General features: G+C 41.2%; 1 protein-coding gene across 3 annotated transcripts; it reads left to right on the top strand.

Moving 5' to 3' along the window:
- The first annotated feature begins 224 nt into the window (after positions 1–224).
- On the top strand, positions 225–21598 carry si:ch211-121a2.4 (transmembrane protein 205). Of its 3 annotated transcripts, none has more exons than XM_060917604.1 (4): positions 225–298; positions 9737–9893; positions 10059–10222; positions 19653–21598. In XM_060917604.1, the coding sequence occupies exons 2-4, from the start codon at positions 9794–9796 to the stop codon at positions 19953–19955; spliced, it is 567 nt and encodes a 188-aa protein (XP_060773587.1). In that variant the 5' UTR covers positions 225–298; positions 9737–9793; the 3' UTR covers positions 19956–21598. The 3 variants fall into 3 exon arrangements, with proteins under 3 accessions (XP_060773587.1, XP_060773586.1, XP_060773589.1); XM_060917603.1 differs by having other exon boundaries at positions 231–298; positions 9733–9893; XM_060917606.1 differs by having other exon boundaries at positions 270–302; positions 9733–9893.
- Positions 21599–23964: the final 2366 nt, after the last annotated feature.

Genomic DNA, 23964 nt, shown 5'->3' on the forward strand with positions numbered 1-23964 from the left:
TTTGAACGGTAGTGTATACCACCTCTTCCCTTCTGTTGAGACCTGATATTATCCTTTTCCCCAAAACATTTTCCTGGATCTCATGATAATACCTTGTATTGAATATAATTGTATTATATGTGAATATGCAGATTTATGCAGAATACTCGTAACGCTATTTGTCCTTTTGGAATCGTCGTCACTCTTTGCCACGCCCAATTATGTAAACTACACCGTCAGTGGCAGAGCGCTGCTGTGATTGGAGGAGAGTCGAGGATTCTTTTAGACAGGGGCAGAAACCGGCTCGTAGGGGTTTCAGGTTGGTCAGTGTGCTTTAATTACAAATGTTGTATAAATAAATGTCAGTATTCTGGTATTAATTTGATTTAAAAACACAGCTATAGTGCTGTGTAAACTGTAGGCTTTGTAAGAATGCCAGGTTGCATGACTACGGAAAGTTGCTAGCTAGTGTTTGTGAGGTAGGACTGCTGTAACTAGCAGAACAAGTTGTGTGCTAACCCGGCAGTGTTTAATAAACACTGACATGTCGCCTAGCGTTTTTAAACAGGCTTCAGTTTAGGATGTTTAAACTTGTCAATTATGTAATTAATATGAAGTAATGTAAGTTTATCTGGCACAAGGACTAGAGCCAGAAAGCAAACAGGTGAGCTCGTGCACCTGCTTCAATACCAACACATACCGTAGCTTCAAGCTGCTTCATGATGCCCAGGTCACTTATCAGACTGATTAGGACTTCTGATAGTTTAAACAGATCTAGCTGGGACATTTCATAACGTGCTTTCATGCTAAATCTAGAAATGGATGTGTATATATTTGTTCTGATCAGATTAAAATCTGAAAACAGGTTTGATGTGCTGCAGTAATCGGATCTAGGTGAAAGGTGACTTCATCTACCCTCCTGCAAGGAAGGTGTGGAAAATACCTGAGGGCTAATTAATGGAGTCAGAATGCTGCCAAAATGTCACAAATAAACTGAATATCTTGTACAATTTTTGCAAAATATGCAAAAAAAATAAGTAAACATGCACCTCTGTCTCTCAGAAAAAAAAAAAACTCCAACAACCCACAATGTGTTTTCAAATACAAATGTTCAACAGGCAAATATTATCTTTAGACCTTATCAGAAATACGCTGTAAAAGTTAAAGTGCCATTCCACCATTGGATGTATTCTTTGGCATAAAATACAATATATTTTGACAACATATATAAATGGTATCACTAGATAGAGAAATCTTTTAGCTTCAAAATGATATCTCATTATCTCTAGCCGCTTTATCCTTCTACAGGGTTGCAGGCAAGCTGGAGCCTATCCCAGCTGACTACGGGTGAAAGGCGGGGTACACCCTGGACAAGTCGCCAGGTCATCACAGGGCTGACACATAGACACAGACAACCATTCACACTCACATTCACACCTACGGTCAATTTAGAGTCACCAGTTAACCTAACCTGCATGTCTTTGGACTGTGGGGGAAACCAGAGCACCCGGAGGAAACCCACGCGGACACGGGGAGAACATGCAAACTCCACACAGAAAGGCCCTCGCCGGCCCCGGGGCTCGAACCCAGGACCTTCTTGCTGTGAGGCGACAGCGCTAACCACTACACCACCGTGCCGCCCCTCAAAATGATAGATCAAACATAATTTTTTGACAACGACAAGTATATTAATTTTGCGACCAAAGTCACCTACCCTTTTAATTTCCGCGCGTGATGTCATCGGCAGGTTCCCCTTCTTGTGTACCATGTGACGTGGCACATATTATCAGCAATGGCGGATAGAACGCGATAAAAATAATACCAATAAATCTAGCTAATACCAATAAATCTAGCTAACTGAAAGATTAACTCAAAATTTTTCGCAATTTTTTTCTGGCCCCCATATACGAGGAGAAATTACTCTCTCACTTTGGGGGATTCCTGGTCTAAAAATAGACCGACACGTGGTACACAAGAAGGGGAACCTGCCGATGACTTCACGTTTCACTACCACGCGGAAATTAAAAGGGTAGGTGACTTTGGTCGCAAAATTAATATACTTGTCGTTGTCAAAAAATTATGTTTGATATATCATTTTGAAGCTAAAAGATTTCTCTGTCTAGTCATGTTGTCATAAAATATATTGTATTTTATGCCAAAGAATACATCCAATGGTGGAATGGCACTTTAAAGCTGTACTGCCTTTCATTTAAAAAAAAAAAAAAAGAATTTTCTCCAACACCCAGTTATTTTTGTTTAGTGGACTGAAAGCTACTGAATTCAAATCACAGACGTCCAATTTTATTATTATTTTTAAAATAGAACAGCTAATGAATTTAGGGCCACATGGCCCTAAATTCTCTGCTATTTTTTCCTTCGTCTTCATCCATCCATCTTCTACCGCTAAAACTCCCTCTTTACAATAACAGACCGGTTTAGCTTCTTCTTTAAGGTTTCATGTTGGTTGGCAAACCAACTTAAAGGTGCATTACTGCCACCGACTGGGCTGGAGTGTGGAACAGAACAACCCTTATATTATTTTAGCTAATTCTGAATCTTTCAGAAATTTGATAATGTAACAATACATCTACACTTGAAAAGTCAGGTCATCAAAAGTATTTTCCCCGACACCCAGTTATTTTTGTTTAGTGGACTGAACACTACTGAATTCGAATCACAGGCTTCCAATTTTATTATTATTATTTTTAAAATAGAACAATTAATGAAAGGGTGGCATGGTGGTGTAGTGGTTAGCGATGTCGCCTCACAGCAAGAAGGTCTGGGTTCGAGCCCCGTGGCCGGCGAGGGCCTTTCTGTGCGGAGTTTGCATGTTCTCCCCGTGTCCGCGTGCATTTCCTCCGGGTGCTCCGGTTTCCCCCACAGTCCAAAGACATGCAGGTTAGGTTAACTGGTGACTCTAAATTGACCGTAGGTGTGAATGTGAATGGTTGTCTGTGTCTATGTGACCTGGCGACTTGTCCAGGGTGTACCCCGCCTTTCGCCCGTAGTCAGCTGGGATAGGCTCCAGCTTGCCTGCGACCCTGTAGAACAGGCTAAAGCGGCTACAGATAATGAGATGAGATTGCAATTAATGAATTTAGGGCCGCATGGCCCTAAATTCTCTGCTATTTTTTCCTTCTTTGTTCTTCATCCATCCATCTTCTACCACTAAAACTCCCTCTTTACTACAACAGACCAGTTTAGCATTTTCTTCTTCTTTAAGGTTTCATGTTGGTTGACAAATCAACTTAAAGGTGCATTACTGCCACCGACTGGGCTGGAGTGTGGAACGGAACAACCCTTATATTATTTTAGCTAATTCTGAATCTTTCAGAAATTTGATAATGTAACAATACATCTGACTTTTCAAGTGTAGGTCATCAAAATAATTTTCCCCGACACCCAGTTATTTTTGTTTAGTGGACTGAATGCTACTGAATTCGAATCACAGACTTCCAATTTTATTATTATTATTTTTCAAATAGAACAATTAATGAATTTAGGGCCACGTGGCCCTAAATTCTCTGCTATTTTTTCCTTTTTTGTTCTCCATCCATCCATCCATCCATCCATCTTCTACCGCTAAAACTCCCTCTTTACAATAACAGACCGGTTTAGCTTCTTCTTTAAGGTTTCATGTTGGTTGGCAAACCAACTTAAAGGTGCATTACTGCCACCAACTGGGCTGGAGTGTGCAACGACAGAGGTGGAAAAACTGGATTGACAAAGTAAAAGTCCTGCTTAGGTTTTCCTTCTGCCTGTGCTCTCAACACAGATGATTTCACCAATTAGCTCATCAACCTGGCTTAGGGGATGTGGTAATTAGGATCAGCTGGTTCACTGAATTGGCTGGAGCAAAAATGTGGCAGGGTTTTTACTTTCTGCACCCGGGTTTTTCCACCTCTGGCAACAGAAGATATTGGGGGGACAACAACCCTTATATTATTTTAGTTAATTCTGAATCTTTCAGAAATTTGATAATGTAACAATACATCTGACTTTTCAAGTGTAGGTCATCAAAATATTTTCCCCGACACCCAGTTATTTTTGTTTAGTGGACTGAACGCTACTGAATTCGAATCACAGACTTCCAATTTTATTATTATTTTTAAAATAGAACAGTTAATGAATTTAGGGCCACGTGGTCCTAAATTCTCCACTATTTTTTCCTGCTTCATTCTTTTTCATACATCCATCTTCTACCTCTAAAGCTCTCTCTTTACTGCAACAGACCGGTTTAGTGTTTTCTTCTTCTTTAAGGTTTCATGTTGGTTGGCAAATCAACTTAAAGGTGCATTACCACCACCGACTGGGCTGGAGTGTGGAACGGAAGATATAAGGGAAGGCTGGGAAAAAAAACAACCCTTATATTATTTTAGCTAATTCTGAATCTTTCAGAAATTTGATAATGTAACAATACATCTGACTTTTCAAGTGTAGGTCATAAAAAGAATTTTCCCCAACACCCAGTTATTTTTGTTTAGTGGACTGAACGCTACTGAATTCGAATCACAGACTTCCAATTTTATTATTATTTTTAAAAAATCGATCAATTAATAAATTTAGGGCCACGTGGCCCTAAATTTTTCGCTATTTTTTCCTGCTTCGTTCTTCTTTTTTGTTTTATGTTGGTTGGCAAACCAACTTAAAGGTACATTACTGCCACTGACTGGGCTGGAGTGTGGAACAGAGCATATAAGGGAGGAAAAAAAAACCCAACCCTTATCATTTTAGCTAATTCTGAATCTTTCAGAAATTTGGTAATGTAACGGTACATCTACTTGATGCTCTCCCTAATAAACCAGGCAAAGTGAAATTGTGATGATTAACCATTCTGAGAGATTTATAAAGCTCATTTCTCTCACGTTCATATTTCTTACAGTGAAGTATTACATGCTCTACTGATTCCGGATGGCTACAGTATTCACAATTTCCGGTTGGGTGTTTGCCTATTTTGTTAAGAGAATAGTTAAGTCCTGTATGCCCAGTTCTTAAACGGGTGATCATGATGTCTTCTCTCCGACTCCTGCCCACTATCCTTCCAGTATTCGCCTGCTTTTCAGTGTAGTATATAGGGGTGTGCAAAAATATTGATACGACGATATATCGCGATACTTTGTCTTCCGATTCAATATCGATACTCAAAATTTGAATATCGATATTTTTTCAAATAATAAATCATGTTTCAGACGGGTTGTAAATCCAGTACGACTTCCGCACCTCTGCTCCGCGAGGTGTCGTTGTGCCGCTCCCTCACTGCAAGGCACTCTTCATCTTCTCTTTTTTCCCTGGCGGTTGCAGTGAGGAAAAAAAACAAGCAAGCATGGCTGTTAACGTAAACCTAGAGACGCCGCCGAACTTTAAGGCAGATGTTTGGAGGCACTTTGGATTCCAAAGGAAAGGAGAAAAAAACAGTGAGCCGGACAAAGAGTATGCACTCTGCAAAACCTGTTTCGCTCCAATTAGATATTCAGGTAACACAACAAACTTGCGAACTTACTTAGCACGACGCCACCCCGACATGTTAGCTCAGCCGGAGCCGCTGAAACCCGACCCGAAGCAAACTACACTGGACAGCACCAAAGTCCTCCCGTCTACTTCAGTGATGTGTGACTTACTGTAACTGTGAACTTAATTTTGTCATTTAAGGCCAAAGGCAAGAAGCTGCACTTTATCTTGCATTTTCAATTTTAGTGTGTGTGAGACACTGCATTTTATTTTGAGTATTTACTCGAAGTTCAGAAGAAACATGATTCACTGAGGTTTCAGTTCAGTTTCAGTGTTTGGATGCTGACCCACACTGCACTTTGTTTCATAATTGTGCTCAGGGAGACTAAGATGCCCACTGCACTTTTCAATGTGTTTCAGACAGTGTGTTGTTCCTGCAAAATAAGCACAAGTTAAATGTTCTCCGGTATATGTTCTCAAGTTTACAAAGAACAAATTGATATTAGTGTTAGCACTGAAATGTATGTGCAGTCTGCAGTGCAAGTTTTAAGTTTTCATAAAACAATTTGATTCTGCTTGTTAAGCAGCACTGATGTGTCCATGCTTACAGAAAAGTTGATAATACTAGCACAGAAATGGGAATTTTCTGTATGTTGTAGTGAAGCAACTCTTGGTTTTGCCAGCAGTGGAATAGAGACAAATATATGTCTGGCAAGAGTGTGTAGTTATATATGTGAAATGTAATTTTACAGTGGTCAATAAATTCTGATCTTCTTCAGTGACACAGATATCGTGATGTGGTTGAAATTTCTTGCAATATATCGATTATCGCAGAATCGCTGTACCGTGATATTATCGTTATCGTGGGCAAAATATCGCCATAGTATCATATCGTGAGGTATCTGGTGATACCCAGCCCTAGTAGTATAGATGTCCTCCTGTTTTCACTGCCATCCCAATACTCCTGCCAGACTGACTTTGCGTAGGACTTGATGTAAATCTTAGTCTCTGCCTTACTAATTGGGATTTGCAATTCTGTTTCTATCTTATTTAGTGATTGCTTAGCCAGCTTGTCAACCTGTTCATTTCTCTCCACGCCAACATGCGCAGGTACCCAAATTTTCCTGCTTCACCATGACGCAATTCAAGATACTACGTCATGCATCACATGGTGGGCTTTCCCCATTTGCGCAAAGCACTGTGGGATACAAATTTGAAACAGGAGAGGAAAATGGAGGACGTGAGTGTGCGAATGAAACGTGAAAGACCGACTACAGTAACGGAAAGCGAGAAGAAAAGGCATCATGTTGCGAAGGAAAGGAAATGCAGGACCAAACTAATAAATATCGGCGGTCAGCGAGCACTTCGGTGTGATCAGCTGTTCGTTTAGCGACAGAATGATGTAACTGTCAGTGCACGGTCAAAGGTAAACCTGTGGATGCCAGCTGCTGTAAAACCCAGAAGAAGAAGGAGGTAAATCTACACATGCGCACACAGACTTCCTCTGTTTGTTTGACTGCGCGAAGCGAGCGATTTCATGCACATTATTTGCCCTCAAATTAAATCACTTCCCAGCCACAGAATGGCCGGATATGTTTTTGAGATATTACAGAAATAAACATCGATCACAATGACCAAATTTCAGAAGGAACTAAATTTCACCAATTTTATAAAATCGAAAGGCCGTCTAGCTTTAAGTACAAGAATCAAGTTTTGAAACATGAGCATGATTATAACATGAATGTGATTTCCTTAATTTTATAAAAAGTCTGGATTTTCTAACCGTGTTCTAAATAACATTTATTTGGTAGCTGATCAAGAAATAATCATCACTGACGTACTATCAGTTAACGTGTTGTTGGAAGTGATACGTATTATAAATCCTGTACAAATCACATTCTGTTGGTATGAATTTGTAAAACATTCAGTTTGCTTGTGACATTTTAGCAGCTTTCTATCTTCATACTAATATATGTACTTTCTAATGTATGCTGAATAGAGATCTTGCAGTCACATGACCGGAAAGTACACAGCCACCATCTTGTCGGTAAAAAAACACCGCTGAATACTGCTGCACTCGTGTACAGAATGGATCAATTTCAACCGACGGACTACACGGCTCATTTTTCTAATGAACAGATAACTAGATACATGTCTAAAATAAACGATCTACAGATTAGTGACCCTTATGGCTTACCGGATGGAGTTTTCACGACTGGATTTTGAACTGCCAGCGGAATACCCGGACGTGTATAATTACCTCATTAACTTTCCCTCGCTGTTCAGTGGTGAAGCACTGCGTGCTTATAAATCTCTGGACAGGTATCTTTACAGAAATTCAGGATTTGTCAGCGACTCAGATGTGGCATCTTGTAAACAAGAATCCTCATTGGATGGGTAAGTCACTTAAGTATTGAGTATAGCACTGACCAGATGATTATAGAATAGAATAAGGTAATTCCAGCTGTAATTCCAAATTGTCCGTGTTGTTTACATGGATCTGGCGTTGGAGAGATAGAGGCTTAGCAGTGGAGGTTTGAGTGGCTGTTTTCTGAGCTTAGTCAACAGGCCGGCTCTGCAGCCTCGCTTTTGCTTCCGCTCCCGACGCCGCCTCCTTCGCTTTGCTTCCGATAACAATCCACGGAGACCCCGCTGGTCTCGCTATCTCGTCCGGAATGTTGTGCATGCGATGGAAATCGCTACAAACCGTCATTTTCTGCTGGAAACCCATGTCCAGTAAGTCCAGACAGTTGTAGTGGATATTGAAGTCCAGTACAGACGAACAACATGCAAAAATACACACAAAAAAACATAAAAACGTGCACAGGTAGGGAGAGCTTGTAGCCACAGCCGTTGTAGTAGAATTGTATATAGTAGGGTTTTCCAGAAGAAAAGGTAGAAGTAAAAGCAGAAGTAGAACTAGAAGTAGAAGGCGGAAATATGGCGTTTGACCGACAAGATGGCGTCTGTCACAATCTGGATCGGCTGTGACGTCACATGCAAGTGCTCCATAGTATTGTTTTGGCGTCTTTGTAGTTTACTTGGACTGCTATTGGAATTTAATGCTCTTGCTTTAGTATGTTTTACGGGGGGTGGACAGGTTGCAGGCATTGGCGGGTGTTGTGTATCTCAAACACAATTCCTGATCTGTAGATCAGTCAAGAACCTCAGTAAGCCATTTGTGACTTCCTGTTTCAAAAGGAAATGTGTGAACATACGGAATCAAGTCATGCACCTCAAGCTGTTTTATGGGGAGCTTTAATGTGCTTTTGAAGTGCACTGACATGTAGTAGTAATTTTATTATTATTATTTTATTACTCATATAGTGCATTTTACATGCATATACAGTATGATCATCTCATCTCATTATCTCTAGCCGCTTTATCCTGTTCTACAGGGTCGCAGGCAAGCTGGAGCCTATCCCAGCTGACTACGGGCGAAAGGCGGGGTACACCCTGGACAAGTCGCCAGGTCATCACAGGGCTGACACATAGACACAGACAACCATTCACACTCACATTCACACCTACGGTCAATTTAGAGTCACCAGTTAACCTAACCTGCATGTCTTTGGACTGTGGGGGAAACCGGAGCACCCGGAGGAAACCCATGCGGACACGGGGAGAACATGCAAACTCCACACAGAAAGGCCCTCGTCAGCCACGGGGCTCGAACCCGGACCTTCTTGCTGTGAGGCGACAGCGCTAATCACTACACCACCATTCCGCCCATACCGTATATGATCAAATGTGCTTAAAATATACATAAATAAAAAGACTACAAATATAAATCAGATGGTATCCTAAAGATATGAAATAAAAAATATTGCTGAGCTGTAGAATAAGAATAAAAAATTATATAAAAATATTTCTAAAAAAAAGTCAGTTATTAAAAGCTAAATTAATGTTTTGTTTTTAAGATATTTTTGGGGGCTTTTTTCACCTTTATTGGATAGGACAGTGTAGAGACAGGAAATGAGCTAGAGAGAGAGGGGGGGAGGGATCGGGAAATGACCTCGGGTCGGAATCGAACCCGGGTCCCCAGATTTATAGTATGGCACCTTTAGTCAACTGAGCCACGGCGCCCCCAGTGTGTTTTTAAGTAAAGATTTAAAACTAGATAAATTATCATCATCTCTAATGAACTTTGGCAGTATATTCCAAAGCTTTGGAGCTGACGATACGAAAAAAGAGCCGATAGCAGGATTTATTCATTTATTTATGAGACATTGAAAAAACCATGCATCACACATTAGAAATGTTTCCTACGTTGTGTTTCTGTCATGTTGCTAATGTTTTCACCAGGAAGGAGGAGAACGCGATTAGAGGGTCGAGCACGTATGAGATCGGATGGTGTCCACTGATCATGTCCACAGACCAGGAGCCCCCTCTTAGTGCAAAGCTTTTTCACCTCATCATCCTCTCCACCTTTTGGGGCATGCAGATATGGGTCACCTTCATCTCTGGTGAGAGTCTGTTTCTGTAAACCTGCCTCAGATCTGATATAATGCACATTCCATACTCTCTATAAGTTTGTGAGAGAAGCTTCCAATCTATCTGTTCAGGGAAGCTTGTCCGTCATTGTGTACCTGGTTTTTAAATCGCTATTTTAAATGGCCGTGTTATTTCAGGATTTGTCATGGACAGCTATCTAAACAGACACACCTACGGCTTCATTCAGAGTCGACTCTTTCCTTTCTATCTGCACATCGGCTCGGCCTGTGCTTTCTTCAACCTCGCTATTTTTGCCATGTACCATCCCAGTGACCTGCTGAATGAGAGGGAGGCCTTTCAGGTATGTCACGCAGGTTACACGGAAATCTTACTCAAGCACAAGGCGTTGCGCAGAACTTGATTTTTATCCTGTATTTTAACATTAGTTTTGTTTCTTAGGAATATCATTTATATTATGATCATTTTTTGAGACAGTGCATTTTATCAATTTCACGTTTGTGACGAGGCTTGGGACTGATTTATTATTTGGCCCGACTTTGAGCTGTAAACAAATGTAGTATCAGAGAATAAGATTCTTCTAACAAATTAGAAAAAGTGCAGAATGCACATTTACGATCAATACAGATTGATCGTAATTTTAAGAGAAGTATTTTTTTTTCATTTAATTTTAACATTGGTTGAGTAGGAATTAAAAGCAAGAATGAACATTTATATGAAGTGACTGGTCTAAGTCAGAGAACCAACGTAACCAAATCCAGTGCAGTGTGGGAAATAAGGAATTTTAAGCAGACTGTCACAGGACAGACAAGTGTGAAATGTTGTCTGTCTGTCCAAATTTCAGCCTGTCCGGAACAATGTGGCTGGGGGTCCAGGGCCTGCCTTAGGGCCCCGGAAGCTGAAGGGCTTTAGATGCCTGGAGATGGTTTCTCAGCTACTTCCAGGCACATTTTTGTGATCTTCAAAGTCCAAATTACACTCGACATTAGTTGCTAATTGCATTACAAATTGAATATAATTTACAAGAAAATGTCAGACGATTCAAGAAAGACATGCTTCAAGTTCTACCCAAGAAAACAGTAGCACACACAGGTCAGTTCCATGTCTAGAAAAAAGTATGGGAGGGGCAAGGATGATCCAGTTGGCTACAACTTACTGGTACTCTTATATAGGTATTTTCATAACACTCATGAAACATTATGTCACAAGTAACTATATTCATAATAAGTCTATGAGAAATTTTAGTCATTAACAATACAAATACATAGAACTCATTTTAAAATGTCAGAACTAGACATGGTCATATCATTTGACATTCAGACTCAAATCTGCTGGACTAGAAAATAGAAGAAACTCTTCTTCTTTTGGCTGCTCCCGATTAGGGGTCGCCACAGCGGATCTTTCATCTCCATTGCTCCCTGTCTTCCGCATCCTTCTCTACCACACCTGCCACTTTCGCGTCCTCTCTCACCACGTCCATGTATCTCCTCTTTGGCCTTCCTCGTTTTCGTTTGCCTGGCAGCTCCATCCTCAACATTCTCCTTCCAACATGCTCTGCATCTCTTCTCAGGATGTGCCCGTACCATCTCAGTCTCATCTCTCTTAGCTTACTTCCCAAGCTCTCCACATGTGCTGTCCCTCTGACGTGCTCGTTCCTTATCCTGTCCAACCTCCCATCACAAACCTTAACATCCTCAACTCCGCCACCTCCAACTTTGCCTCCTGTCTCTTCGTTAAGGGTACGGTCTCCAATCCATACATCACAGCTGGCCTCACTACTGTCTTATACAGCTTACCTTTCACTTTTGCTGGGATTTTCCTATCACAAATGACTCCCGAGATCCTTCTCCAACTGCTCCATCTCTTTCTCACCTCACTATCGCAGCCCCCATTTTCCTGCACAGTTGACCCCAGGTACTTGAATTCACCAACTTTCTTTACGTCTGCTCCTTGCATCTTCACTACACTGTCATCCCCATTCATAGAAGAAAATGAAAACTATTAAAATATAAATCTACATCTTACAAAGCATATGACTATGGCTGTCATTCTTATTATGAATTTTTAAAAAAAGCACATAATAACAAACACTGATCAGCAGTTTGGCACTTAACCTAATACTGTACTGCAAAGTTTCATGTAAACTGAACTCTTAATCAACTGGCTGGATCAATCTGATACGGTCAACCCTAAAACACTATTTCAGCTGCATCGTGCAATAAAATCAACAGTGAATATTGAGTGTATTATTATTGTCTTATTTAGTGTGCCACTCAAGGGGAGGGAGGTGCCTGTAAATTTGGGTGTGGCTAGGACCTTGGGTGGATGAATTATGAATTTTTAAATCCCCGTGCACGTGAGCGGCTGGAGCAAGGGCTCGTGCTAAAGTTTTCCATGAGCCATGCTCGATCCTGATGTCGTACTGGGCCGTGCCTGCTCGTTCGAACGGTCTCGGGGGAGGTCAGAGCCGGTTCAGACCTCCATGGGGCCCTAGGCAAAATTCTGCTAAGGGGCCCTCTTAACTGAACCCCAAAATGTTCAACAGTCGCACCTGACACCCAGTGCTTCCACTCATCCCCCCCCCCCCTTTAAACATATTGCACTAGTGTCACCACCTGTTGGCCTAACTCCAAATAAACACAGAAATAAATTTATAAATTATACAGAAATAAATAAATAAATTTCACCATTTGACAGCCGTCTTTGTAATAATCCTGGATGGAACCCTCTTCTGGACTTGTCTTTGGGGTAAGAAAAATCTACTCCTGGCTTGAATGGACCTCTGCGCACTAGCTCAGTCCGCATACAGTCCGTTAAGACTGGGGGCCAGTCTGCTGGATCATTTGGTGGCGCAGAGACTGTTGCTTTAGGGTCTGAGCTAGCTTCTGATGCTTGCTGTGCACACGTGGTTGTGTGAATAGTGGCCGAGGCTGCCTGTTCTTCCCCTGCGTCTGTACTTGACAACGGTGGCTGTACTGGACTTGTGCTGCTGCTTGTACTGGCTGAGGCAGCTGCATACGACTCATCTGTGCTGGTTGAAGGTGGCTCATCTGTGCCTGTCCTATCTGGTTCTGTCCCTCCACTGGCTGACTGGCTGGACTCTGTGCTGCTTGTTAGAAACTTAAGCATAGCACCTGTAAACTATAGATAAGGCTACTATTAATTCAGCTCCATCAAAGTGGCTGCACTTTTTTACCTTCAGATACTGTACTTAAAATGTAGGTGACTTAGATTATTATTTAGCCTATTTAGCACCATTGTCATAATATTTCATGAGTTTTATTTATTCACTAATATATCTGCATCTATATTTGCCTGTGGGCTGTCCAAGCAAACAAAATTCAATCTTAGTAAATATTTATCCATTACTTTCCATTTTGTACAAGTGCAGTTGTAACTACACTCAGAACCAGGGCTCGAAATTAACTTTTTTTCTTTGTGTCCCCCAGTGGTCCCGAATTCTGTGTTGTATTGTCCCGAATGGAAGCAATAGTGTCCCCATTTTTTTCCTCTCTGAAATAACCAGTGGTTAATATTATCATATGAAGTCTCATCTCATCTCATTATCTCTAGCCGCTTTATCCTGCCCTACAGGGTCGCAGGCAAGCCGGAGCCTATCCCAGCTGACTACGGGCGAAAGGCGGGGTACACCCTGGACAAGTCGCCAGGTCATCACAGGGCTGACACATAGACACAGACAACCATTCACACTCACATTCACACCTACGGTCAATTTAGAGTCACCAGTTAACCTAACCTGCATGTCTTTGGACTGTGGGGGAAACCGGAGCACCCGGAGGAAACCCACGCGGACACGGGGAGAACATGCAGACTCCACACAGAAAGGCCCTCGCCGGCCACGGGGCTCGAACCCAGGACCTTCTTGCTGTGAGGCGACAGCACTAACCACTACACCACCGTGCCGCCCATCATATGAAGTTACTATTATATTTGTAACTATGCGATTTTGAACCCTTTATATCATTTTTACAATAAGTCACAAGACACAAGCGACACATGTCCAATACATCATCTACTTCAAAATTAGTTATTGCATTTTCAGTTTATTAAACTTTGGCGATCTCACTGTATGAATAGATACCCGTTTATTTAAAGGGGCCAACTAGCTCATTCAGAAAATGTTTCAACTCCCTACATCTGCAGTACACTTTAGTTGAAAATAAGACCCCTTTTATGTTCATTTCATCTACTTATACCTTGAATATCTGTTGGCACTTATAAGGCCAACTTATCATTTTCACCATTACCGTTATCCATTTTTATGAACTTTCCGTTATCCATTTTATGAACTTTCGCTGCCGGGTGCAAACGTTAGCAACATCAGCATAGTGCCAGGGTCCGTGTATCATCCGATCATTCAAGTATTCCATTCAATCTGGAAAACGATGATACACGGACCTGCCAGGTCCGAGCCTAGTTGTGCTGCTGACTGACTAAACTTTCTGAACTAGAAAGACACCAAGAAAACTCACTTATTCTGTTGAACGGTATCTTCCGTCAATATCATCCACATCATTCCTGTTGTATTTTATAACGTGTCTAACAGTGTTCATTCAGTTCATTCAGTTGCTCGCGTTGCCTGCAGACCAGGCGATGACACTTTGGATCCTGAAGGTCCCGGAGACGTTATGTCTGGCCTTTCAGTTTCTTCCCCGCGGTCGGTCCGCTTCAACCACTTCAGCATTTTTGTTCTGGCAAGAGTCGGCGCAGCGTGTGCGGTAGCAATTCCATTCCAAGTCCATATAATGCGGACTCCGGCCGAAGATTCTAGAACAGAATGCGCTGCTCTGTAGCCTACGGATGCAGGTGCATCGAAAGTGTAGCTACTATGTATTTTTCGCTGTTAACGTTTTAAAATTAAAATTGACAAATTAGGTGAATGTCTACGTATGTGTTACGGGTTTGTAAATAATATTAATGTAGAACTTTTTTCTAGATCTATTTTTTTCCATTGTCCCGGGATTGTCCCAGATATGATAATTTTGTGTCCCGATGACATTTTTTATGGTCCTCGGGACACCGTTAGTTTCGAGCGCTGCTCAGAACGATTGATATAACAAATTGTAGAAGCCAGCAAGATGCACACGGAGACCATCCGGGGTTCACCCAGGGCTCACCGCCCTGTTATGTAGGTCAATCACCGACTAGCCCCGTCCCTCCCACTCTCCCACCCGGAGAGGAGAGTTACCTGACTGCTGTTCCCGCTGTTCATTTTCATGCAGTTTCTTTTTCCTTTTTCACTCCCCGAGGGATAACTCCGCTTCATCTTGCTAGGTTGATGCACATGCACTGGGAATCTGGGAGGTGCCTGTACATTTTTACGGGGCTTGAACCTTTGATGGTTGATTTTATGAATTTTTAAATCCCCGCATGGCGAGCGTCTGGAGCAAGGGATCATGCTAAAGTTTTCAGCGAACCGCACTCACTCCTGACGTCGGATCGGGTTGTGCCTGGGCTTGTTCGAAAGGTGTCAGGGAGGGAGAGGTGCCTGTACAGTTTGGCAGGGCTGGGACTTTGGGTGGACGAGTTATGAATTTTTAAATACTGGCTCTAGCCAGGGCTCGTGTTAAAGTTCGTTGGGGATTTCGGGGCAAATAATGGGTCGCGCTGTGGTCATACCGGGCCATGCCTGGGCTGGTTCGAAAGGGCTCGGGGAGAGGGACGTGCCTATAAATTTTGGCAGGGCAAGGACCATTAGTGGCTGAGTTCTAAATTCTTAAAGTCAGGCCCGCTGGGGCCCCCATTTCATAAGCCGTGTTACGACATAATGTCGTAACATTTGGAAGAAAATTAGAAGTAGATTAGACCTATATCTTTACAATTTTTCATGGGCCTTCCGGTTTGATGCTTTTGAAAAACAGACGCACGCATTTGAATTATTATTATTTTTTTTTATTGACCATCCGATCCAGTGCTTTTGAAATACAGACGGACAAATGCGAAAATGATTGGTAAATGTCCACCGAACCGGCGTTATTTCCCACACTGCAGTGTATATAATGTGTATAGCACAATGTCTTCATGTTTCTAAACCTTATCGTAATCTACAGGTTCCCTTACCTGGTTGTTGAGATCCCCTGTCTTACTCATCTTAGCGTTTTCCTGAGAAGTGGCATGATGTCACTTTTTCTTCTCCGAGATCGGTACTAATTCTTAAAACTTGAATGTCGGCTAATACTGACACCCATCTGATATTGTTTTCTTTAAAAACTACAAAGCTTTAAAATTCATGGTTAAACTTTTGCACACGCATCACTTACTGTCCCTTTGGTGACTGACCCCTTGAAAATGGTTCCTCCAGGAACGATGACGTTTCAGTTGTCAAGACAACGGAAAAACTAAAATACAAAAACAGAAAGATACGTCACAATGCTCTTGTGCACAAAACAAAATGCTCTTGTATTTGTATTTGTATTTTAGTTTTTCCGTTGTCTTGACAACTGAAACGTCATGGTTCCTGGAGGAACCATTTTCAAGGGGTCAGTCACCAAAGGGTTTAAATATAATAAAACATAAATCCTTACAAAAGACAAAAAGGTCCATTTAAAACACATTTCTTTTCCAAATCAAATCTTTGCCAATTGTTGTACAGGAATTGATATTGGATGTTTTTTCCAATATCCAATCCATCATTTAGTGCTGGTATTGGTCTGATATGGATACTGGGTATTGGATCTGTGCCATCTCTAGTTTTCCGTGTTCCCAACACACCTGATTCAACTAATCAGCAAATTAACTCTCCTTCCTGAGCTGAAGTGAGTGTCTTAGAGCACAAAAAGGTGCAGGACGGAGGGTAATCCAGAACCAGAGTTGAAAAGTTGTACCTGTCAGAGGTCTGAGCTTTCTGATGATATACAGAAGGGTGACAAAAGAAAAACCAACATACGCCCATCGGCCACTTTAATAGGAAATTGTTCTTGATTCTAACATTCCTGTTCTTGGCCGGCAGGAGCGGAACCCAATGTGGTCTTCTGCTGTTGCATGCTGAGATGCTTTTCTGCTCACCACGCTTGTAAAGAGTGACTATACAGTGGTGCTTGAAAGTTTGTGAACCCTTGAGAATTTTCTATATTTCTGCATAAATATGACCTAAAACGTCATCAGATTTTCACACAAGTCCTAAAAGTAGATAAAGAGAACCCAGTTAGACAAATGATCCAATATTACATTATCTGTGAGTGGCAAAAGTATGTGAACCTTTGCTTTCAGTATCTGGTGTGACCCCCTTGTGCAGCAATAACTTCAGCTAAACATTTCCAGTAACTGTTGATCAGTCCTGCACACCGGCTTGGAGGAATTTTAGCCCATTCCTCCGTACAGAACAGCTTCAACTCTGGGATGTTGGTGGGTTTCCTCACATGAACTGCTCGCTTCAGGTCCTTCCACATTTCGATTGGATTAAGGTCAGGACTTTGATTTGGCCATTCCAAAACATTAACTTTATTCTTCTTTAACCATTCTTTGGTAGAACGACTTGTGTGCTTAGGGTCGTTGTCTTGCTGCACGACCCACCTTCTCTTGAGATTCAGTTCATGGACAGATGTCCTGACATTTTCCTTTAGAATTCACTGGTATAATTCAGAATTCATCATTCCATCAATGATGGCAAGCCGTCCTGGCCCAGATGCAGCAAAACAGGCCCAAACCATGATACTACCACCACCATGTTTCACAGATGGGATAAGGTTCTTATGCTGGAATGCAGTGTTTTCCTTTCTCCAAACATAACACTTCTCATTTCAACCAAAAAGTTCTATTTTGGTCTCATCCGTCCACAAAACATTTTTCCAATAGACTTCTGGCTTGTCCACGTGATCTTTAGCAAACTGCAGACGAGCAGCAATGTTCTTTTTGGAGAGCAGTGGCTTTTTCCTTGCAACCCTGCCATGCACACCATTGTTGTTCAGTGTTCTCCTGATGGTGGACTCATGAACGTTAGCCAATGTGAGAGGCCTTCAGTTGCTTAGAAGTTACCCTGGGGTCCTTTGTGACCTCGCCAACTATTACACGCCTTGCTCTCGTTGTGATCTTTGTTGGTCGACCACTCCTGTGGAGGGTAACAGTGGTCTTGAATTTCCTCCATTTGTGCACTATCTGTCTGTCTGTCTGTCTGTCTGTGGATTGGTGGAGTCCAAACTCTTTTTAGAGATGGTTTTGTAACCTTTTCCAGCCTGATGAGCATCAACAACACTTTTTCTGAGGTCCTCAGAAATCTCCTTTGTTCGTGCCATGATACACTTCCACAAACGCGTGTTGTGAAGATCAGACTTTGATAGATCCCTGTTCTTTAAATAAAACAGGGTGCCCACTCACACCTGATTGTCATCCCATTGATTGAAAACACCTGACTCTAATTTCACCTTCAAATTAACTGCTAATCCTAGAGGTTCACATACTTTTGCCACTCGCAGATATGTAATATTGGGTCATTTTCCTCAGTAAATAAATGACCAAGTATAATATTTTTGTCTAATATATTTAACTGGGTTCTCTTTATCTACTTTTAGGACTTGTGTGAAAATCTGATGTTGTTTTAGGTCATATTTATGCAGAAATATAGAAAATTCTAAAGGGTTCACAAACTTTCAAGCACCACTGTATAAGCTACTATATCCTTCCTGGCAGCTCAAACCAATCTGGCCATTTTCCTCTGACCTCTCTTATCAACAAGGCGTTTCCACCCACAGAGCTGTTGCTCAATGTTTTTTGCAGCATTCTGTGTAAACTCCTTGATGTGTGTGTGTGTGTGTGTGTGTGTGAACCCCGGGAGATCAGCAGTTTCTGAAATACTCAGGCCCACTTTACACGGGGACGGTCTGAAACAAAAACGCAAAAGTCCGTTTTCGTTTTCACTTTTTTCCGCGTCTACACGACCATTTTCAAGGAGGAAATCTGCGTCTATACGGTGACACATAAATGTGTGGAATTCAATTGGATGTGCATGCCAGGCGGCTAGGTGGTGCTGTGAAAGACCTCCGCTATGTCTGCACGCATGCGCAACGTCTTCCGTCTTGTCTGATCTGCACATCTGCACTGCGAAAACTTTGGCTACTCTGGCTATGGTGAAAGTAAGTAAAAAAGTAAGAGCATACTATACCCACCTCTGTTCATTAACGGTATATGTGCAGATTCGGTATAGATGTTCGAAGGACTCCTGGACGTTTATTAAAGCTGCCAGAGCAGCTTGAAGGTCCGTTGGATCGATGTAATCAGACATGCTCTTACTTTTTTACTTACTTTCTTACTTCCCGGGCTGGCATGTACAGTATATGACATGTATGACGTAAACGCGTACCCGACGTGAGCAGATCCGAGCAGAGTTTCGCGTATTGGGTAGTTTAGACGGATATGCAACGGGGGCTGTTTTTAACTTATCCACTCTGGAAGGCGTTTTCAATTTTTTCCGTTTTTCAGCCTCGGAAACGCCGTCCCCGTGTAGACGAAAGGCACTTCCGATAAAATATTTAGTCGTTTTTACCCGACAGCGTCCTCGTGTAAACGGGCCCTCAAACCAGTCTATCTGGCACCAACACCCATGCCACAGTGAAAGAAAGTCACACTTTGAGATCACAATTTTCCCCATTCTGATGTTTGAAGTAAACATGAACTGAAGCTCTTGATTTGTATCTGTATGAGTTTGTCACCCATCTGTATCTGTAGTATTGTGTTTATTGACATGTTTGTACAATTCACTTTTAACATGTATTCCTTTTCCCATCTGTCTGTCTGTGTCATGCTCCATCTCTGGACAGATCTTTGTTTTCTTTGTGTGTGTGACTGTGGCAGCCTTGAATGCCCAGTGGTTTGGCCAGTTAACCTCCGAGATCATGGCGGACATGCACATGATTGAGCAGGCATGTGGGCTGGGCCAGGACATTGGACTTTCATCCAACCGTGAAGCCTACTCCAAACTGTGCGACCAAGACCCCAAGTACAAGCGGCTGAGCAAGCGTCTATGGTTTTACCACCTCCTGTCATCCCTCTGTAACCTCTGCTGTATTGTGTGCAATGGCTACAGCCTTTATTACTTGGCAGAGAACCTTACTACACTTTGAGTTTCAGTCAGATCTTTTTTGGGAGTTCCATACCCCATAATGCAGTGTGTACCACATTCACACACTTTAATGTACATACGCCGTCTAAAAACTGATAATGTGGTCTTCAGAATTTTTTTGACTTTCTTGATCTTTCTGTAATATTTGTTGTGGTATCATCGGATCTAATGTAACGCAAGTTATTCGAGCACTTGCACATATTTTATACAGAAGATATATGGTGACAGTTTGGAAGTAGAGGTAACCAATATGGCACAGTTCATTAACTCACGATTAATGCTGGATATCAGAATATTTGGGTTTAGAGATCAACAAAAAATGTACTGTTACCACAGAGCTGTATCTATGATTTAATAATTATCATCCACAAAAATACATATTTAACATCGGAACATAAATGAATCAAAATAGCATTAATGGAGCATTTTTTTAAATATCGAATCAGCTACTTGGTATTGCAATTATTAAGTGATCTACAAATCACTAGCCTGGTGCCTTGGGAAAAGAATATATTATGTACAGTTTTTTTGTTTGTTTGTTTTTTTTAAACAAAATCTCTGCAGAAATGGCAGGTAACCATTATATAGGACTGATCAAGCACACTTGAACTTCCACTTGTCTGAATGTACTGATAATGCTGACAGTTTCTTCAGAAAATTACATTGTGCTGTAATTTATAGAGATATATTGCATTGTTCTGTCACCAGTTCCTATTTAGAAGGCATACCCTGCAAAAACGACATCTTGGCAAGTACCGTAAATATAGTCCAACTGATTTAACATTTCCTATCAGAATATTACAAGAAACCAAATATAAGAACTAATTAAAACTATGTCTCGACATGTTTAATGATTTGAAGCTCGAAACAGTCTCGTTCTATTAGCAGATAATTTTGCTCATTTTTAAGCATTTATTTCTAGAAAGAAGCAAAATTATCTTCCAATAGAATAGTACGTTTAAAGCTTAAAACCAGTAAAATATGTCTAGAAATAGGTTTAATAGTATTGTATTTGGTTTACTGTAATCATATTATCGGAAATGGTAGATCATACTGTAAATGTGACTATATTCAAGATATTTTCACTTGCTAAGATGTCATTTTTTTGCAGGGTATTTAGGAATTTCAGGATCATATTGACACGTCGTCATTCATTTTGCTGATAATTGGAGTCCACTGTAGTCAAATGAAAAAGGAGAATCCATGGCACTACAGTCTCCTATGGGCTGATCTAGCAATAATTTCTCATTATCTTGCCACTGTGTTTGTATAGTCTACCGGTGGCAGCAATTGTCGTTGCTAGTTTTATGTGATCTTATACATTTGCGTGATACACTGTGCTATTTGCACTAAAGCTGGGATTCCACAGTCACAGGCAGTATTAACTTGCCCGTAGCATACTCCTGAATGTATGAGTTCTGTTCTCACATTGCCTTTCCTTGCTTTCTCTTTCGCAATCTAGTCCTGCAAGTTTATCTCATCTCATTATCTCTAGCCGCTTTATCCTTTTACAGGGTCACAGGCAAGCTGGAGCCTATCCCAGCTGACTACGGGCAAAAGGCGGGGTACACCCTGGACAAGTCGCCAGGTCATCACAGGGCTGACACATAGACACAGACAACCATTCACACTCACATTCACACCTACGGTCAATTTAGAGTCACCAGTTAACCTAACCTGCATGTCTTTGGACTGTGGGGGAAACCGGAGCACCCGGAGGAAACCCACGCGGACACGGGGAGAACATGCAAACTCCACACAGAAAGGCCCTCGCCGGCCACGGGGCTCGAACCCGGACCTTCTTGCTGTGAGGCGACAGCGCTAACCACTACACCACCGCACCGCCCAGTCCTGCAGGTTGTGCATGTTAATACTCCTTCATGGCTATTAACTGCTCTGTACACACCTAAAGCAGTAATGTTATTGTGCAATTTAACACAGCTCAGCTCGGTGGTCCAATTAGTTAGCTTATTTCAGAGTATCAGTCCTTTTGAAATTAAACAAGTAATGTAAACTAACGTCTGAACAAAAGCATAGGTGGTGTGTGTGTGTCTGTCTGTCTGTTTATCTAGCTATCTATCTTACACACATGCCAATTGACACTCCTTTTATAAGCTCTCTTTTCTATTTTCTCTGATAACTAATAATGGTTATGTGAAAATATGAAGTTTATCTTCAACTGGTGAACATACCGGTATTCATGAGTGAGCAAATCAAACAAGTGAAAATATTTTCAACACAAGAAGATTGTTACACGGTGGCGTGAAGATATTCTTTTATATAGACACATCTGCAAAAAAACAACGCAAGTTCATCAAAATAATTTCAATTTTGAACCAGTTCGCCATTTTGACAATGTGCGTCCAGTTAGCGGGAAAACGCCGGGAGTGACGTCATCAGAGTGAAATATCGGAAAATGTGTCCTTCAGATCCGTGATGTATTTCGTATAAAAAATGTGAGTTTTTCAACACGAGAAGATGAACTTCATATCTTCAAGCCAATGTGTGATTTTATTTTTATTATATAGGCGCATTCGCAAACAAAGTACCCAAATTTATCAAAAATAATAAATCGATATTCTCACAAGCGAAGTATAGAGATTTATGTCATGGTTTTGGATCTCCACGTCCCAGATGTAGCTCGTATGAAAAATAAGAGTGGTGTCTTTCCCAGTAAACCACGTTTCCATATAATATTCCACTTATATGTGTGTATGTATGAGAGAGAGATGGGTAGATGGAGCACTCATAAAGGAGTGTTGATTGGTGTGGAGGTAACCTGTCATTCTGTTGTATATTTTGGGGTCATTTTGCTTCAGAAATACAAATGCAGAGGTGTGTATTGAGTTTTTTTCTATGTGGTCATGCACATGCAATATTAGGCCAGATACAGTTCCATGATGTGCCTCATATGGAATGGAGACTAGAATGAAAATCCTGTTTGTCCCACTCTTGCTTCTCTGTCTGTGGATAGAAATGATTCAATTACAGTGATAAAGTCCAGAATTTATTCTTATCTGTCCTTGAGTTGTGTTCAGTAGAGTGGCGCATAATTTAGACTTATGTTACGCTGTCTTATGTTAGACTTATGTTAATGGTGCTAGATTATTATGCAACACTTTAAACGTGAATAATGATTCCTTTTTTATTTATTTCAAAAAGGTCAGTGGGTGTTGGAGTTATATTGTATTATTGACACATTTTTATTTTGTGTTGCTTTTTTTTTTTTTAAATAAAAGGCTGGTACAAACCAATTTCTGATTAAAGCACTTGTCACACCAAAATCAAGAGCAATTTGTTTTTAATCCAATATTCAGAAACCAAGTGGGGAACAATAAGTACACCCTTCCGACCTACACAATTGTTAAAAGAGTAATTAGCAGCCAGGTGTTACTAATGAAATGCACAAGATTAGTTAATCAAAAAGTATGACTACCTCTACAAAAGCAGAACTTTTTGGAGTTTGGTGTGTTCTCAAGGATTCAATTGTGTAGCTACATCATGCCTAAAAGAAAGAACATCAGTTATGATCTCAGAGAAGCAATTGTTGCTGCTCATCAAGCTGGGAAGGGTTATAAGGCCATCTCCAAATAATTTGAAATTCACGATTCTACAGTGAGAAGGATTGTTTACAAATGGAGAGCCTTCATGACAGGTGCCTGTTCTTGGAACTGGGCATCCCAGTCAAAGTCAAGTCAAGTTTATTTGTAAAGCGCTTTTAACAATAAACATTGTCGCAAAGCAACTTTACAGAATTTGAACGATTTAAAACAAGCTAATTTTATCCCTAATCTATCCCCAATGAGCGAGCCTGTGGCAACGGTGGCAAGGAAAAACTCCCTCAGACGACATGAGGAAGAAACCTCGAGAGGAACCAGGCTCAAAAGGGAACCCATCCTCATTTGGGCAACAACAGACAACATGACTATAACATTAACAGTTTTAACATGAAGTCAGTTTCGTTGATGTTATAAACTCTTCATTGATGGAAACTTGAGTGCAAAATTGTT

The sequence above is a fragment of the Neoarius graeffei genome, chromosome 3 (genome assembly GCF_027579695.1).
Source record: "Neoarius graeffei isolate fNeoGra1 chromosome 3, fNeoGra1.pri, whole genome shotgun sequence".
Taxonomy (NCBI): Eukaryota; Metazoa; Chordata; class Actinopteri; order Siluriformes; family Ariidae; genus Neoarius; species Neoarius graeffei.

Coding starts and splice junctions, on each gene's coding strand:
- si:ch211-121a2.4 (XM_060917604.1), top strand. CDS start 9,794: ATGTCCACAGACCAGGAGCCCCCTCTTAGTGCAAAGCTTTTTCACCTC. Junction 9,894..10,058: donor ATGGGTCACCTTCATCTCTG/GTGAGAGTCTGT, acceptor GTGTTATTTCAG/GATTTGTCATGGACAGCTAT. Junction 10,223..19,652: donor ATGAGAGGGAGGCCTTTCAG/GTATGTCACGCA, acceptor ATCTCTGGACAG/ATCTTTGTTTTCTTTGTGTG.